Consider the following 16,910-nt stretch of genomic DNA (forward strand, 5'->3'; position numbering starts at 1 on the left):
TCCTGCCGCCCCCATTGGCCCGGGACGGCGAACCGCGGCCAGTGGGGGCCGCGATTGGCCGAACCTGCCACGTCAGCAGGTAAATAAACTGGCCCGGCCCGCTAGGGTGCTTACCCTGGTGAGCCGCGTGCCAAACGTTGCCGACCCCTGCTCTAGGCACTACCATAAACACACACAATAAATAATTCCCCCGGGGGGCAGCTCCCCAGGCAGTAGCCAATGCCATATCGTGGGCAGGGCAGAAGTAGACTCTGAAATGTTTTCCATGCTGATGTCTAATCTTGTTCTGAGCAGATACTGACGACATGGTGGTAAAAGCCGCTGTGTCCTGCCTACACGACAGCTTCTGCTGCTACCACCAGGGTGAATTATGGGTAACATTTTTGCCGCTGTAGACAAGGTCTTTGTGAGCAATGGCAGCAGCCTGTTTCCGCCAGGACTTTGCCAGGCAATTTCATTGTCTGGTTAGACAAATGTATTGAGATTGCCGGGTCTGGACCATCCGTGATGCTCACCATTGTTGTTAAAGCCCATACGGGCCATGATTTCCAAAGTGACGAGTGACTTCTGGGGTGTGCAACCTTAACCACAGCTGATTTTCAGAAGACAGGTGCTCAGCAATTTCTGAAAATGGCACCATTGAGGCCCCCCCACATCATACGTCACGTTTGAAAATCCTGGGCAGCGCTGTCAATTCAAGCTCTAGTCCTAGACTGACTTGCTGCTGTCTCCCTTGCTCCCTTCTTTCCCTTGCAGGTATCCTTTGCAGTGTCATACACACATCGTCCTGGAACGTCTCCACGAGACACAGATGTGAGTAGTAATCATTCGCGCATGCTGCACTATGGGCCACAGGTCATCCACCTACTGGAAAGTGCCTGGAGGAGACAGCAAGGCTGTTCTGGGGCATGAAGGGAGTGATGGATGTGGAAAGACTTAGGGAGCTGCATGTGTTCAGCCTTCAAGAAATAAAAAAGGAGGCTGCCATGACACCCAGTTAGGACTCCAAATGAGGGCCCACAGGGATCTGGGTTGGACTCCATGATAAGCAATGAGGGACAACCAGGGACCTGAAAACGCAGTAGTTTCACTATACGAAGAGCCTTTAGCCTCCAGAACAGCAGATGGAATGATGACTCACATGTGCACAGGACTCGTGTATGCTAATGAGTCAGTGCAGGTTGGATTTGTATCCATCTATTCACCCGGTTCGCAGATGTATAGATTTTAAGGCCAGAACAGGGATCGTTCTACCATGAGGCCTGACCGCCTGAAGTGTGGGTGTTCAGCCTAAGCAGGTGAAGATGTGATTGCCGTCTCTTCTGAGTTCTGGAAAGAATGACAACTTCTTTCTCTGACAGATAGCGCTTGCCATCCTGGGCTCTCTGGCAGCCTTGTATGCCTTGCTGAAGACCAGCAGTTGGGTGCGGAGGTCTAGACTTCAGAATATAAACTTTATAGTAAGGAAGAGATTGTAAATGTTGGCTACGTGCCTGGTCACTGCATATTGCTGCCTTCTGAACATTGCCAGAATGTGATGATACCCCAACATTGAGACTGCAAATATATTTAATAGTGTCTCCCCAATTCCCAACTGGCCTATTGCAAATTCCCTGTCTCATGGTCTTCCTCCATCCCTACTTGCTAGATTTTAAGAGCTCTAGAATGCTTCAGCCCAACTGTTCGGTCATTAGGAAGCAGGATCACACCCATGTCCTTGGTCAACTCTTCCAGCTTCCTAACCAGGTCTGAATCCAGTTCAAAGTGGCCTCTACTTTCTGACTCCTTCCCCGCTCCACTGATTTTGTTCTATCCAGACTCCATGAGCTCAGGTCCATCTACTGCGCTTCCCCTCCCCACACTGTGTACATCCATTTCTGGTCTGCTCCACACCGTTTCCATGCAACTCTCTGGGGTTTGGAGGGGTTACCCTTTCCTGTGGTTCCCCCCCTCTCCTCCTGGTTCTAACCAGTCCCTGCCTTATTTTTGCCCTCTGTAAAGTGGGAATAACAACACCAGCCCCAAATAGAGACCGAGGTTTCAGTCATTAATGTCTATAAAGTGTCTGAGATCCTTGGATGGAAAGCACTAGAGAGAGGTGAAATTCCTCATTAGCGTCGCTGATCCAGCAGCTTCTGAGATGATGTCATTGAGCCCTCTGAAAGCTGCTCTGTTATTGATTAGGAGGTTCAGATACACAGTGAGGGAACTGCTTGATCTAACACACGGTTCCCTACTGGAGATAGCGATTGCTACATTTAGGACCATACTCATCCCTGGCGAAAGCAGGCGCAGCTCCTGCTGAAGTCAGTGGGGGCTGGGCCCGTTGACATCCATGGTGGAATTGGCCCATGGTCTGTAAAGCTCTTTGGGATCCTTCTGGATGTAAAAAGGATTCCAAGTTCCAGCAGTTGACCCCAAGGCAAGGGTCAAGGGTCAAGCCGACACACATAACAAAGGTTTTTCTCCTCCCAATATTTGTCCATTTCCTTTTTCCTTCCCCAGATTTTAGTCAAGTTCTTTGCCTTCTTTACCGGGGCCCTGGCTAACGCCTTCTTCATGGTCGCCCTTGGGACGGGGATTTATTGGCTCATTGTTTTCAAGGTGAGTCGCGTTTCTTTATGCATTCTGCCTGGTTCTTTCCTGAGCTGTTCTGAACTGCTACGTCCCTAGTTCAGCGGTTCTCAAGCTGTGGGTCAGGACCCCAAAGTGTCACCAGGGCTGACTTAGACTTGCTGGGACCTGGGCCAAAGTCCAAGCCCCACCACTCGGGGGCCCAAGCCCCACCACCCGGGGCTTCAGCCTTGGCCTCCCCACTAGGGGAGTGGGACTCGTGAACTCAGGCTTTGGTCCCCCCTCCTGGGATCAGGTAGTAATTTTTGTGGTCAGAAAGGGGTCACGCTGCAATGAAGTTTGAGAACCGCTGCTCTAACTACTCGGCCTCCTGGCTTGGTGCTGGGGCTCACGGTGATCTGGCTGACTTGGTGCTTGATAGATCCGGTATCAAGTCACACTTGAAATCTTCAGAGTCTGAATTTTTGATATGCCGGGGACGGGGAGAGTCTGTGTCAAAGCGCAGGATCCAGCCCAGCCAGATTGCTGAGGGTTGCAGCAGGCTCAGAATAAAGAGACAAGGGAACGTCTCATTCCTCCAGGGAGATCAATGGGACTGTGGAGAGGTTCCCTGGAGCTAGTGATGGAAGCCTGGTTGTTCAAAACCTGACAGGCAAAGCACTGGGGAATCTACACGGTGAGCTAGAGCAGCCGTTCTCTGCCGGTGGGGGAAGTGTGACCCTAGATCTTCTCAGCCTTGATCTGTAGGAAATGACACGAGTTTTTCTCCTCCAGTTGAAATTCATTTAATCCATCCCCAGGGTCAGCAGTCTTCAGCGGTTGAGGTTATGGTGCCCCCGGCAGGCAGTCAAATCGAAACCAACTTTATTATCTACTTGTCCTGTGCTTTTGTGTTAAAGGTAAGCAGGAGGGCGTGCAGGGCAGAGAAGGGAGGGATAGCTCAGTGGTTTGAGCATAGGCCTGCTAAACCCAGGGTTGTGAGTTCAATCCTTGAGGGGGCCACTTGGGGATCTGGGGCAAAATCAGTACTTGGTCCTGCTAGTGAAGGCAGGGGGCTGGACTCGATGACCTTTCAAGGTCCCTTCCAGTTCTAGGAGATGGGATATCTCCATTTCATTTCATTTCATTTCAAGTGTGGGGGATGGCGGAGGAGAGGGCAGAACTGGCTGCTGCGGGGCATGGGTCGGCCTGGGAGGGTGGGAAAGCCTGTCCCAAAGAGTTTCAAAACCCACCTTAAGAGTAGGTCAGAAGCCAAAATACTGGGGGAAATGCCGTTTTCTTTGCGGTTCCAGCCTGTCTGAAACCCACAGTCCTGGAAACAGCCTCTTCTCAGGCGATCTCACAGGTTCTGATCGTTCAGCTGTAAGTTAGCCGTGGCCTTTGGCTGGGGTTCTGGGCAGCTCCCGGGGTCCCTTTGCTAAAGCCGGGGCCAGCTCAGACAGGCGATTGGCCCTGCAGCCACAGAGCTTCGCAGCTGGTTGAAGTTCTGGTGCTCCAGTGACGTGCGCTTTGGTGCATGGGTCACGGCATGCTGAGCTCCATCCCCAGACACCCTCCCACAGCACTGTTGTAGTTACCTGTGCTGCCTGTACCGCTCTCTGCCCCAGGGACTGCCTCTCCTTCCTGAGCAGTTTGGGGCAGGAGGGGAGAAGGCCTGGGGTTTTGCAGCCCGCCCCCCAGAGAAATGGCTTCACAGAGGGGCCCCAGGTTTCACTGAGCTGGCCCTAGCTAGAGTGAGCCTGCTGGCTGTGTGGTAATGAGCTAAACCTTTCTGACTGCTCTTATTTCAGGCTGTTGACTTGCTTCATCTCCTGATCACCCAGGTCACAATCTCCATCTTCCTGATAGACTGGGAAAAGCCAAAGGAGAAACCAGCACTTAAAGCACCGGCAGGTCAATTCAACCTTTCCCTCTCTGTGGGCCCTCTGTGTTTGTAAACCACCCTGTCATAGAGCAGCCCTGACTGGAGCTACTTCCTGCAGCGGGCCACGGCATGAATTAGGGTTGCCAACTTTCTGACCAAACAAAACTGAACGCCCTTGCCCCGCCCTGTCTCCAAGGCCCCGCCCCTTTCACTCCATCCCCCCCTCCCTCTGTCGCTCGCTCTCCCCCACCCTCGCTCATTTTCACCGAGCTGGGGAGGGTCTCTTTTCAGCTGGGTGTTTGGTTGAAAACCTGCCTCCGTTTCTGTCCTACTGAGTCCCTGGAAATAGTCCATACAGTCTTTCTTTGTGCAAATGGTCCTTGTGGGGTTAATTATGATAGAAGAAAGCCCCATGCACATAACAAGTCCCAACACCATAATAACCCAGGCAAGACACCAACTACCGTGCCCGGGCTCCGCCCAGTGTCCCTGGCACATCTGCGCCCCAGCTCTGAGCGAGTCATCTCTCTCTCTGCCACAGCCTTCAGCCTTCTCTGGCCTTGGCCCCTCCACTGGCTTCCTGATAATTCCTCCTCCTTTCAGAGGGGGCCTGCAGAGAGTCCTTGGCAGCTTTCCCCAGAGACCTCCTGCAGTCCCCTGATCTCTCCTGGCTGATTCTCACCAGGACTTCCCCTCTGATTCCCCTGCTCCTTTATAACCCCCCAGCTGCTGTCCCACCCTCTAAACTGACCAAATTGGGAGCATCTGTTCTGGCGCAGGGGCTTGCACAGGGACCAGCCACCCTGTGACACACCCTGACGTGCCGTGGTCCCTGCTGCACGCGTGTGCGCCCACAGAGCGTTAGCCCTGCACATGTGCCGTTTCCGCTTCTCTTTTGAGAATTCAGCGCGCAAGTATTTTATAAAACGTCAGCGTTGCAGAAATATCAATGGAATGCTCATTGGCTCCTCTTCACTTAGCAAGCAGGGGAGGGCAACATGGTCTAGTGAGTCTGGGGGATGGGGGGTCAGGACTCCTGGGTTCTATTCCTGATTGGGTGGGTGACTCCCTGTGCAGCCTGAGGGTGTGTCTACACTGCAGTCAGAGGTACGGCTGCAGCACATATGGACAGACCCGAGCATGCTCTGATTTAAATAGCCCAATAACAACAGCAGTGAAGCCGCGGCATCACAGATTGGCAGCACGGGCTGTCCAAGCCCACCTGGACCCCAGGTATGTGCTCAACAGCTTACCTGTGCTGCTGTAGCTTCACTGCTAGCGTGACTCGAGCTAGCCAGACCACCTGATTGTAGTGTGGACGTCCCCTTCGGGTCAGATTTTCAGAAATTGCTTTGGGGTTACTTCCATTTTTAGGTGCTTGGGTGAAATCTTGACCCTACCAAAGTCAATGGGAGTTTTGCCATTGACTTCAACAGCCAGGATTTCACCCCCCATGCTTAGCTGCACTCAGCATTGCAATGTCGAAATCCCATTTTCTAAAGAAAGTAAGGAGCCTGGTTCCTCTGTGGGGCTGTGCAGTCCTGACTGCAGCAAAGACTAAATACTTTTAAATATCTGGGTGTAAGGGATTTAGAAGCACACTCCCACTGACTTGTGCCTAAGTGACTTGGGGGCTTCTGAAAATCCCCCCCCCCCACGCACACCCAAGGTGTCGAAAGTCAAACGCCCAGAAAGAGAGGCCCTTTTTTGAAAAACATGATGATAATCCCTGCTGCACAACACAGGGCTGCATTGCTGCTGACTTGGCTAATTAGTGTTTATAAAGCACTTCCAGATCCTCCGCGCTTCTGGGAAATCAGTGGCAGCTTGGCAGGCGGCTATTTTGGGAGCCAGCTCACCTCTGATTGTAATGATTTCATATTGAGAGCAGTAAATTAATGGAAGTGTGAGGCTCAGGGAAACCCAACTGTGTGGAGCTTTGTGTCCTAGGAGCCCGTGCCGGTTTTTAAAATAAAGCAAATTGAAATCAGTGTGTTGTTTTCCCCTTAGGAGGGCAGAGGGCCATTTCCTCTGTGAGTATTTGGAGAACTTTCCTGATAGCCAATGAGTGGAACGAGATTCAGACTCATAGGAAATTGAATCCATCACTTCAGCTGTTCGCAGTGTTACTGCTCCTGGAGGTACGTGGGAGGTGGGGAGAAGGACACCTGGAGGAAGTAAGTAACCTCTGGGATCTGGCACCGACCCATCCATAGTCCTGGTGCTCTCTGCGGATATAATTCTGGACGTGACACCGTGAAAAAGCACTGCCACCATTCTGCAGCTCTGATCACGGAGGGGAAATAGAGTAGGGTGACCAGATGTCCCGATTTTATAGGGACAGTCCCGAGTTTTGGGTGTTTTTCTTATATAGACTCCTATTACCCCCCATCCCCTGTCCCGATTTTTCACACTTGCTGTCTGGTCAACCTAAAATAGAGGCTTGTTTGAGGTTTCGACTGAGCTTGGGGCAAGGGTTCAGGGAGGATGAGACATGTTTAGTATATTAATCGCAACCAGTCTGAACATCTGTAATGATGCGGAAAGGGTACAGCACCTTGGTAACTGGCCCTCTGTGGAAGGAGATGGGCTTGCAGTTATAGCATTCAGCCACCAGATGTCTCTGTGTGCTGTGGAGAGACAGATTCAGCCAGGTTATGGTCACTGGTGAAGAAAGGAAACAAAGCCAGAATTTAGGCTCTGTGGAAGCCTGGTTAATTGTCTGTTGTGTATAGTCGTTTATTAAATGCCTCCTTTTAAGGACTGTGATTCTATGTAGCATGGTACTCTGGGTATGGACCGTTCTTCAGAGCCTGGCAAAATTTGGGAAGTGAGAGAAGAATCCCATTTCTTTTCCAGACGCAATCTCTACCTTTGCACCTCCAATTTCTTGCCTCTGCAATGACTTGTATTTGTGCACCCAAACAGCATTTGCACTTCCAAATTGGGCAGTTAATTACGCACCCCATTTGCTCAGAGCAATGTGGCAGTTTTTGTATGTGGAAAAAAAATGGTGGGCTTGAAATTGTGGGGACTGATTTAGAGGCTGGTTGAAAATTTGGTCCCAAGAGTTTAGAAAGCAGGAACCTGTCTATGCCCTGTCCTGGGACCTGAATGTCTTATGTGCTGGAGACTTTTGCAGAAGGGTCAGGAATTCAGGGAACAGTCCAGGTTTACTGTAATCTTCCAGGATTTGCCATGGTCAGTTGTTATTTATTCATGCCTCGCAGCCCCTAAAGAACTCATCTCACATAAGGATTCTGATTTACTTCACCTGTTTTTATTCCAGGTTGTGGGCTTGAAGAACATCGCCTCACGAGACCTGAACCTGGATCTGCACCCTGGCGCTGACGCCTACCTGGCTGCCTGGAGCCCAATCCTTAGATTTGGGATTGCCGCTTCTCTCTGGCTGGCACTGGGGATTGCACAGGTTACTCTCTGCCTGTTGTGTTGGTAAAGGGCTCTGGGGAAACTGAGGGTGTGAAAGGAGCCAAGAGCACTCAGGATTGGGCCCTTTTTGAGATAGTGGGAGGCTCAGCCAGATATCAAAGTTCTCCTAAGGGTGTGGGTTTAATCTCCACCTAGGCAGCTCAAAGATGGGCAGAAGAAAGAGTTTAGCGTTTCATCTGAAGGAGAGTACCTTTAACTAGGCTCCTTTCATGCTCCACTATGGCACGAACGATGGGGATGAGAGAAGGAAAAGACCTATTGGGTCATCAGCCAATCGAGCATTCATGCCTGAAACCCTGGAATGTCCGTCAGCTCTGGCTTTGAACCTATGTGCTTGGGTGGGACTTGAACTTGTGGCCTGGGGGCAAGAGCGTTACCCCTGTGGGCCATGATGAAGGACAAAAAATGAGTGCTCCCAGAAAAGGTGGGAGGAAGGGAGGAAAGGAAACTTTGTGTTGTCTTGCTTCCCGGGATGTGTTATGTGAAACGTCTGCTAAGTCACGACGGTGCAGCTGCGTGTTGCTGTTTCTGCAGGTGGTGTTTTTCATAGGCATCTACGAGCGGTTTGTGGAGGACAAGATTCATCAGTTCGTAGATCTCTGTTCCATGAGCAACGTGAGTCTTGCCCTGGGTTAGCGACACATCACATGCGCTGAGCCAGCCCCTGCATTAAAGTCAATGGAGCTGCACCAAATTTACACCAAGTGAACATTTAAAGGGGCGCTGTTAAGGTGCAAATTATATTGTAAAACGATGTTGTTTCTTTGTCTCCCTAATAACACCTCGGTATAAGATTCTAATTTACCCGACTAGGAAAGGGCTTGATTTCCAGCCAGGCTCCCCTGGGGTGTGCGCACAAAATCTGGGCATGCACCGCTCTGTGCACACAAACCTTACATTTGCACATTTTGCAACCTGCACCGTGCACACACATTGGACAGTTAGGCCTGCGGATGCAGGTGTGCACACTCAGTGGTGTGCATGCGAATTTCACGCTGCCACAAAGCAGAGGCCAGCTGACAGCCTGGCCCTAAAGGGCTGGGGGCAGTGCAGGGTGAAGACTCCCATCCACCGGGTACTTTATACAATGTATCAGATTTCTTCTTATGACCCATCAATGTGCTTCCTCCCTGCGCTGGTGGCGTGGCTAGGAATCCACTCTGCATCTTCATTCACTCTTGGATTTGCCATGTGCCCAGAAAGCCTTTTTGGTTTCTTTATGCTAATGGTCCATGAAAACGAGCGATTCGGAACAAGTCTGAGGTCGAGGAGGAAATGAGTGAGTAACTCGCTCTCCTTCCGTTCGCTGCCACAGCTCCCCTTGCTCCGGGTTGACTTGCTACCGTGAGTAGCTGCTCTGCGTGTATAAGCATTGGCTGTAACCCAAGTGTGCTCTGTAGATTGCCAGCAGCTCAGTGGGTCCACCGCAGACGATGTGTGTTTGGAGGAGGCGGGGGAATGGCATCACGAAGCATAGGAGTCTGGTGCACATTTCTGGGCTTGACCTCCAGAAACGTAATGAGCCTCTCATCCTCCACGTCCTATTCTCCATCCCTGCAGGTGTCTGTCTTCATCCTGCTGCACGGATGCTACGGCTTCTACGTCCACGGGCGGAGCGTGCACGGCCATGCGGATGTGGGCATGGATGCCATGCATGCCTGCCTCAGGAAAGAGGAGGTAATCCAGCCTCCTTGTTCGATCTTACTTCCTAGTCACTCCTCCTTGAGTCTGCTGGTCTCTGCCTCTGGAGGGCTGCCATCCTTGTGGGGGCCAGTGCAGGGTTTACCATAAGGCACAGAAGGAGGCAGTACTTGCCTCGTTTATCTTTTCTTTAATGCAGAAGCCTTCGTCTTTGCCTTTAGTGGTGGGTGATGTAATCCTCATGTACAGAATCTGGAATCGCTCTGTAGAGAACTGTGCGATCTTGGGACATATGGCCCTATGGAGATGCCAGTCAGTATTATTGCCTTTCCCTGGTTACACTTTAGTTGTCTTCCTTGGCAGGAGAACCTGTGCCCTCTAAGAGGTCTGGAGGCCAACTCTGACATTCAGACCTTCGAGGTGCTTCTCACGGACAGAGCCAGGCAGCTGTATGACAAGATAACGCAGCCCTTGATGGAGGTATTTTCCCCTTTGCAGGGCTACCTAGACTCCTTACTGTTGGCTTTTTCATGCTTTTTTTTACATGGGTTGGTTTTCAATCCTCTGCTCTCGAGATTTCTCAGACAGGAGCAGAAGAACTGCAGTGATGTTGAGTTCTGTGAGTGTTATCGCTAGATCCATTGTGCAGGCTGGTGTTGGAAAAAAATCAGAACCCTTTCCAATATAGTCACACCTTTAAAAAAAGATGATGATCAATCCAGCCCTTCCTTAACGATGATGCTAGAGAATAGCTGGAGTAGCCTGGAACCCTAACTGTGTCTCTGGCTGTCAAATGCAATTTACCTTCTTACTGCTCTTCATCTCTCCTGAACTCCCTGCTCCAGGAGACACCCTAATTGAAAACAGTGCACAACTTTCAAGGCAAAACTGGAGATGGTCTAAACCTAAACCCTTTGTAACACACCACTGCATTGGTGACTGGTCATATGTTCCTAATGGCTGGTCTCTTCTTCATAGCTATTGAGATATCAAATTGATTTCAATGGAAGTTAGGAGCCTAAATACCTTTGAGGATCCGGGCCTTATTCCTTTAATCCAAGTGGTGTAGGGTCTTGTGATTTCAGTGCTGGAGGCCCTGGATTCATCCATGGTTCATTAAAGCCAGATCCAAACACCGCTGAACTTCCTGGGTGGATGCTGGAATCCAAACCAGGGTTCAGATCTGAATTTTGCAGCTGACCCATCTCTCTGTAATGATCTGAACCAACGCCCCATATCCAAACCCATCCATTCCAGACTCAACAATTGTGACTTGGGACCCTTTCTAAAGGAAACCCCAAATGAGGCAAGTGTCACCGATGTCATGCTCTGTTACACACTGGAAAGTCTGGACAGATGCAGGCGCCTTTGGGACAGATAAGTTCTTGCCCAAGTCAGGTTCAGATGCTCATAACCACTAAAACCCGGCCAGCTAAGCTGAGGTTTGTGTTCATTTGAATTCAAATCAAATGAGCAAATACAATTTCCCGAACTTCTGTGATCCCAATTGGCTGAGTTTTGCACAGCTCCACCTGTCACCAGCATCACTCAATCTCACCTGAGTTGAAGTGCACGCTTGCAAGTCCCTTTGATGTCATTTGTTTAAGGACTACGGGCTGCCCAACTGTTTGTAACTACATCTTGGCGTACGTGGTTCATAATTGAAAACTCCCCAGTTGTGGGTGTCTGCCATGCAAAGCAAAGTCTCCAAAGCAGCAGGTGAAAATTGAGCCAATATCCCTGCTGCCAAAGTGAAAATTTGAATGAAAACAAATTATTTTTCCTCAGAAGCAGAGAGCTGGGCTCTCTGGGCTCCCGCCGTGAGCTGAAAGTGCTTCTGGGAACTTTCTTTGCAGGGCCCGAGAGGGGAGAGAGTCAGGGTCGACCTACATGAGCAAAGACTAAGGAGTTATTACACCTTGAATCGATTTCTCAGCTCGTTCCTTGAACACGTGAGTCCATTATTTGCCTTTTCCAAAGGTCTGGTTATGTCCACCTTTAGATTTTAGTGGGAACTAGTGGTTGGAGCAAGAGACTGGGAACTGGGACTCTTGGGTTCATTTAGTTTCTGTCACTGACTCACCTTAGGTAAGTCGCTGCCCTGCTCTGTGCCTCAGTTTCCCCAGCTGTAAAATGAGGGTGATTGTCCCTTTCTCACTGGGGAGTTCTGAGGCTTAATTAATTGATATTCATGAAGGACTTTGAGATTATCCAATGAACGGCACTTTAGGAGAGCAAAAAGTATTATAGGTGCTGTGGACACCAGGCATTGCACGAGGTCTGGTGTCTAATACCGAGGCCGGCAGGTTGCTCATCCCCAACAAGGGTGGAACTGGAGATCATGGTTCCGAGTTAGGTCCCAGTGCCCAAAGAGCTGGGGTGGGGGTTGGTTAAATGGCTCCAGGCTGGGCCTACCTCTCCAAGGAACCTACTGCTCAGCTGACCCTGTCCCCCGGCAGGCCGTGAAGCAAGTCACATGCAGCAGATCAGGGGGTGCAGCCACTAGATTTATAGGTAGTATCTGATCAAATCTGCAGTTCAGGGGCCAAACCCCACCCTCAACTATGCCTCCCACTGCAGCCCGCGGGCATGGCGTGCATGGACCTGACGGTAGGATCTGCCCCAGTGTACTGTGTACACACTAACTCCAAACACGTTGGAGTGCCCATTCTCTAGCACCCTGCTGCCTTCCCTGTAGATGGTTCCTAATCCCAGTCACTGTTGGAATGAAAAAGAATCCCCTCCTGATATCTACCCAGAACCACTACTTCCCGAATGGGGGAAGGAGGTGCTGCCAGGGATCAGGCATTGACCAGGAGTTCTGAGGTTCAGTTCCCAGCTTTGTCATGGACTCCCTCTGTGACCTTGGCCAAGTCACTTAGGCCCAGATCCTCCAAGGTGTTTAGGCTCCTAACACCCCTTGATTTCAAAGGTGGTTAGGAGCCTAAATACCTTTGATCAGTGGTCCCAGTTGCCTACCTGTAAAATGGGGTGAATGCTTCTGTTGTCCTGTGAAGGGAGACTGTAACCTCTCGGGGGGCCAGAATTGTTTCTCTTGCTGTGTGTTTGCATGTACAGCGCCTCGCATAATGGACCCCTGCTCTCTGGGGTCTCTATGCGCTCTCACAGAGAAGATGGTGAGCTCTGAGCCAGATGGATCATTCGTCTAACCCCCCAGAATGGCTATTCTTATGTTCTTCTCTCTGGCTCACTGAGCTATTTGGACACCATGGTGAGGCTGCCATGTGCATCACTACTTCTCCTAACCCCACTGACAGCACCAGCATTTCTCCCTCAGGCATACAGAGATTTGGACTACGTGGTGAAGGACAAGTTCTTCCTGGAACGTGTCATGGACATGGAGTTCCAGGAGCCGGTAGACACGACCATTCTGTACACAGGTAGCTCGCTGAGCTTTTCTTGGGAGCTTATTTACTCAGATGTGAATCCTCCTGGTCCCCTAATTGCTGGCAGTCATCAGCAAGGTGTGACTGTAGGCTGGGACGCTCAGGGGTTAACTGCTCCATACAAACTGGAAATGTCCTGATTTCCTCATCTAGGCCTTGCAGTCACTCATGCCGTTCGGTCACTGCACTTTGTGCTGCTACTGGGATCCATCACATGCTGATTCAGGTAGTGCTGGCCCTGGGTGGAGATGGGGTGCTAGACCTCCACCTGTTGGGAAGGGGTGGGCAGAGCGTACCCCATTGTAAATTTCAAACGTCCGTTCCCAAGTGGAGGGACGATACTGGCTCCTAAGATCTCCAAGACCTCACTACCCAGGATCACTCAGCTCCCCCTTCCTCCTGCAGCTGCCAGGTCTGAGCATGTCTCATTGTACTGGACTGAGTCCTCTGCTCTCTACTAGTTGTATCTGAGAGGTAGGACTCAAGCCCGGCAAGGGTACAGGGGCCTTTAAACCTTCCTGCCGACAGAGGGGCTGGGCTCTCTTGGTAGGATTCTGCTCCCTTTGTGCAGCCAGGGCCTGCTGTCGCTGACTCAACCACCTGCCCTGTCGTCCATGCATGAGGCCGTGACCCCCAGCTACGCCCGAGGGCTGCCCGGCTTGAGGAGGACCTGCCCCAGCTGCCAATGGGTTCAGCCACAGGAGGTGCATTTGTAAAATTCTCACCTCCTGCTGGAATGGGTGCTGCCCTGGCAGGAGCTGGGGGCTCCCGTTCCATTGAGACAAGAGGTGGCACTCTCCCTGCACTAGCCGAGGGGAAGGAGAGCCCTGGACAGTGCCAACCTGTTTCTAGCGCAGGAGCTGTGCTCCCCACCCTGCCCCACCTTCCTTTAACCCCTGGATGCACCCAGGAAAAATCAGGTATTCCCCAGTACAGAAGGAGCAGCACGGTGGGGCGGATTCAGCCCTGCGCTGTTGCTAGGGCTGGGATCATGCTTCAGGCTCTGTGTTTAGGGCCATGCGCGTGCTGCCCTCCACAGAAGCTGGACAGCAGTATCTTCAGCAGGGTTTAAAGGCTCTACCGTGGTCTCATGCACCCGCCTGTGGGCACGACGTCCGTCATCCTAAATAGTGCTCTAAGCAGCTTCTTCCTGCCCCCAGATGCCAGCGCCTTGTTCAGCAGGACTCTCTTCTACAACAACGAGCTGGCCTTGCTTCTCTTCGACACCCTGCTCTTCTCGGTCGTCGACCTGGGCACGCAGGATTTCCTGCTGGCCGCAATCATCACCTTCGTTGTGCAGAAGGTAAAGCCGGCAGCAGGCACTAATGCCAAGCGCTAGGTTTTCTACAATGAGTAGGTGTCCAAATGCTGCCCTCGTTTGCAAATAGGCTAATCACATGCACTAGCACAGCTCGTGATTCGCCTGCACAGTTATCCAACCAGTGCCGGCAATCAAGATAATTACATCATGGGCATTTATGCACCTCCATTTGTTGACCCCTCCACTGTGTATTCCCTGCTTGGCTGAGTCCAGCCACGCTGAATGGTCAGAATCGCTTTACATTGGGAATCGATGGCAAAATGTAGCTTCTGATCAGATAGTTCATTTCCATGAGGGCTGCAGTGTAACAGCATCCTTCAAAGTGCTTGGTCTGCCCGTGGGGGTTTTATGGTGCTGCCGGGGGAGGTTCTGGCTAGCCCTAGTCTGCAGCTGTCCACCTGCTCTCTTCTGCTTTCAGTTGGTGAAGATGCTGCGGGATGCACTTGGAAGGAGAAATCTGGCGGCAAAAACGCTGGTGGAGAAGCAGTTTCTGATCTAGAGGTGAATAGGAAGCCGGGGCCACTTACCCCACTCTTCCCAGTGCCACCATCAAAGCAAGAATGCCGGGACCCTACAACTAATTTGAGAAGCAAGGACTTTGCAGCCTTGATCCTTCTTGATCCTTGGCCTGTGAAGGGAGACTAGAGAGCGCTGCAGTTTTCCACTCTAGTTACTATGGCTAAAGCTCTGTGCTTCCTACCAGCCCAGGAAACATGCAGCCCTACAGTTATTATTTCTCACTTTAAGTTGTTTCCCAGGAGTATTTTGATTTCACAGCCGAAGGATTCCTTTCTGCTGAACAAACCCTGCTCTATTATTTAGCCATCAGAATGAGACACCCACACCCACGGGATTTTTGGTGCTTGTATATTTTTAATTGGGAGACAAAAGGCCACCCTCTGACGCTGACCCTGGTTTTATGGAGCAGTTTTGTTTGTTTCTTAATGGGAAGCAGAAAACATCTGAAAGGAGCAGGGGAATGGTAATCCATGTGCTGTCTCCTCAATGCATCCAAGCTGCATGCTTCTCTGGTGGGTTCTGCTTAGCTCAGACAATGGATGCAATCTGCAGGGGAACTCCAATGTAATTTACAAGCAGGGCTCAGTGGGGTCTGATATACCGCAGGACAGACCACCTCACACATCCTCTCTCCCCTGCCCCAATTCAAACGCCAGCTCAGTCCTTTCCTTCACTAGGCACGAGTCTTACGCAGAATATCATTTATTGACCTCCAATGGAGGTAAATCACAGGCAGATGTGTGTCCAGCATCATCCTGGGCTTTTCTATTCCTTTCATTTGTAGTCCACATAGCTCTGTTTCTTTAAACAAAGACTGGCCACTGCATTAGACAGCAGCTATGTTACACCGCCTGTATTCCTCCAGGGCAGGACTGAGGCTAAAGCCAGGGCTTTGATTTCACTTCACACAGCGGTTGTCTTTGGGATCCACCTGGAGCACATGCTCTGATCCAGGGTTGGAGCAAGCCTCGGGATTCACAGCCAACATGCAGGAGTTCCAGCTGGTTTTGCACTGACCGCGTGGATTCCAGTGCCAACCCATCAACAGGCCCAAGTTTGGAAGGACACAGTCTGGCACACTTAAAATTAAGCACAGGCTTAGGTGTTTTCCTGACTAGGGACACTTTCCTACACCGGAGCCAAACTTCTGAAGGAAACAGCCCATCCCAGAGCAACATGGGCTGTGTGTGATGCAAGCGTTGTCTGTTTATAGGATAAGGAGAACTGGAAGAGCAACCAAGTGCTGAAATTGGCAGTGACTCCCACGGCTATAGCAAACAGCCTCCTGCAAAGGATCCGTGCTTGTTTCACTCTGTTTTGGTTTGAATATATGAAGATTTATTGTGTTTGCTGCTGGGAACATTTATTTTTTAAAACAACCACATGTTGGGTTTAAGCCTGTTGTAAATTCCTCTGAATCAATGACTACATTTAATAAAAAATACAAAAACCAACAACCTCACTGATGGTCTCAAAACAGCACCACCATTTCAAGGGTACAGAATGAGACAGTCCCCAATTTGTGAAGGTCACATCAACAGAGTAAAAGCTCAGCAGGTCTCCACATTAGAGTTCTTACTAAGGGCTTGTCTACACAGGGACATCCAAGAAAATTAATCCAAATTAACTAAAGGGGTGAATCTGAAGTGGATTAGTTAAACTGCATTAAATCCCTTTGTGGATTCTGTTCAGATTTAAAGTGGCCTTAATGCAGTTTAATTTAATTCACTGTGGCAGTGAATTCAGCTACACCTCATTAAGGCCACGCTAATTCTGAATGAGGGTGTTCATACAGGGGTTTAGTGAGGTATAACTAATTCACTTAAAATTCACCTCTTTAGTTAATTCAGATTAACTTTCCTGGATGGCCCTGTGTAAACGACCCTATGCTCCTGAAGGAGTAAACCATCAGCAGTCTGCTCACCTCATTCAAATCACTTGATTTCATAATATGACCCCAACATTTTCCTCTCAACGTTGCTTTATTCCTTCCAACAGTCATTCTAGGGCAGTGGTTCCCAAAGTGGGGCTCACAAACCCCTGGGGGTTCGCAGAACGTTTCAGGGAGGTCGCAAGAAAAATTTCATTAATGGCGGCCAGAGGACTCTGCTGGGACCCAGTTGCAGGGCAGACA

The 16,910-nt window shown here is 50.5% G+C and overlaps 1 protein-coding gene across 1 annotated transcript; it reads left to right on the top strand.

Moving 5' to 3' along the window:
* The first annotated feature begins 747 nt into the window (after positions 1–747).
* LOC117886866 (meckelin-like) lies at positions 748–16,230 on the top strand. Its single transcript, XM_034788961.1, has 14 exons — positions 748–813; positions 1,362–1,460; positions 2,506–2,604; positions 3,375–3,473; positions 4,365–4,467; positions 6,449–6,579; positions 7,728–7,868; positions 8,423–8,503; positions 9,449–9,565; positions 9,893–10,009; positions 11,386–11,481; positions 12,828–12,930; positions 14,097–14,239; positions 14,676–16,230. The coding sequence occupies exons 3-14, from the start codon at positions 2,560–2,562 to the stop codon at positions 14,754–14,756; spliced, it is 1,257 nt and encodes a 418-aa protein (XP_034644852.1). The 5' UTR covers positions 748–813; positions 1,362–1,460; positions 2,506–2,559; the 3' UTR covers positions 14,757–16,230.
* The last annotated feature ends 680 nt before the right edge of the window (positions 16,231–16,910 follow it).

Source organism: Trachemys scripta, chromosome 13 (genome assembly GCF_013100865.1).
Source record: "Trachemys scripta elegans isolate TJP31775 chromosome 13, CAS_Tse_1.0, whole genome shotgun sequence".
NCBI classification, from domain to species: domain Eukaryota; kingdom Metazoa; phylum Chordata; order Testudines; family Emydidae; genus Trachemys; species Trachemys scripta.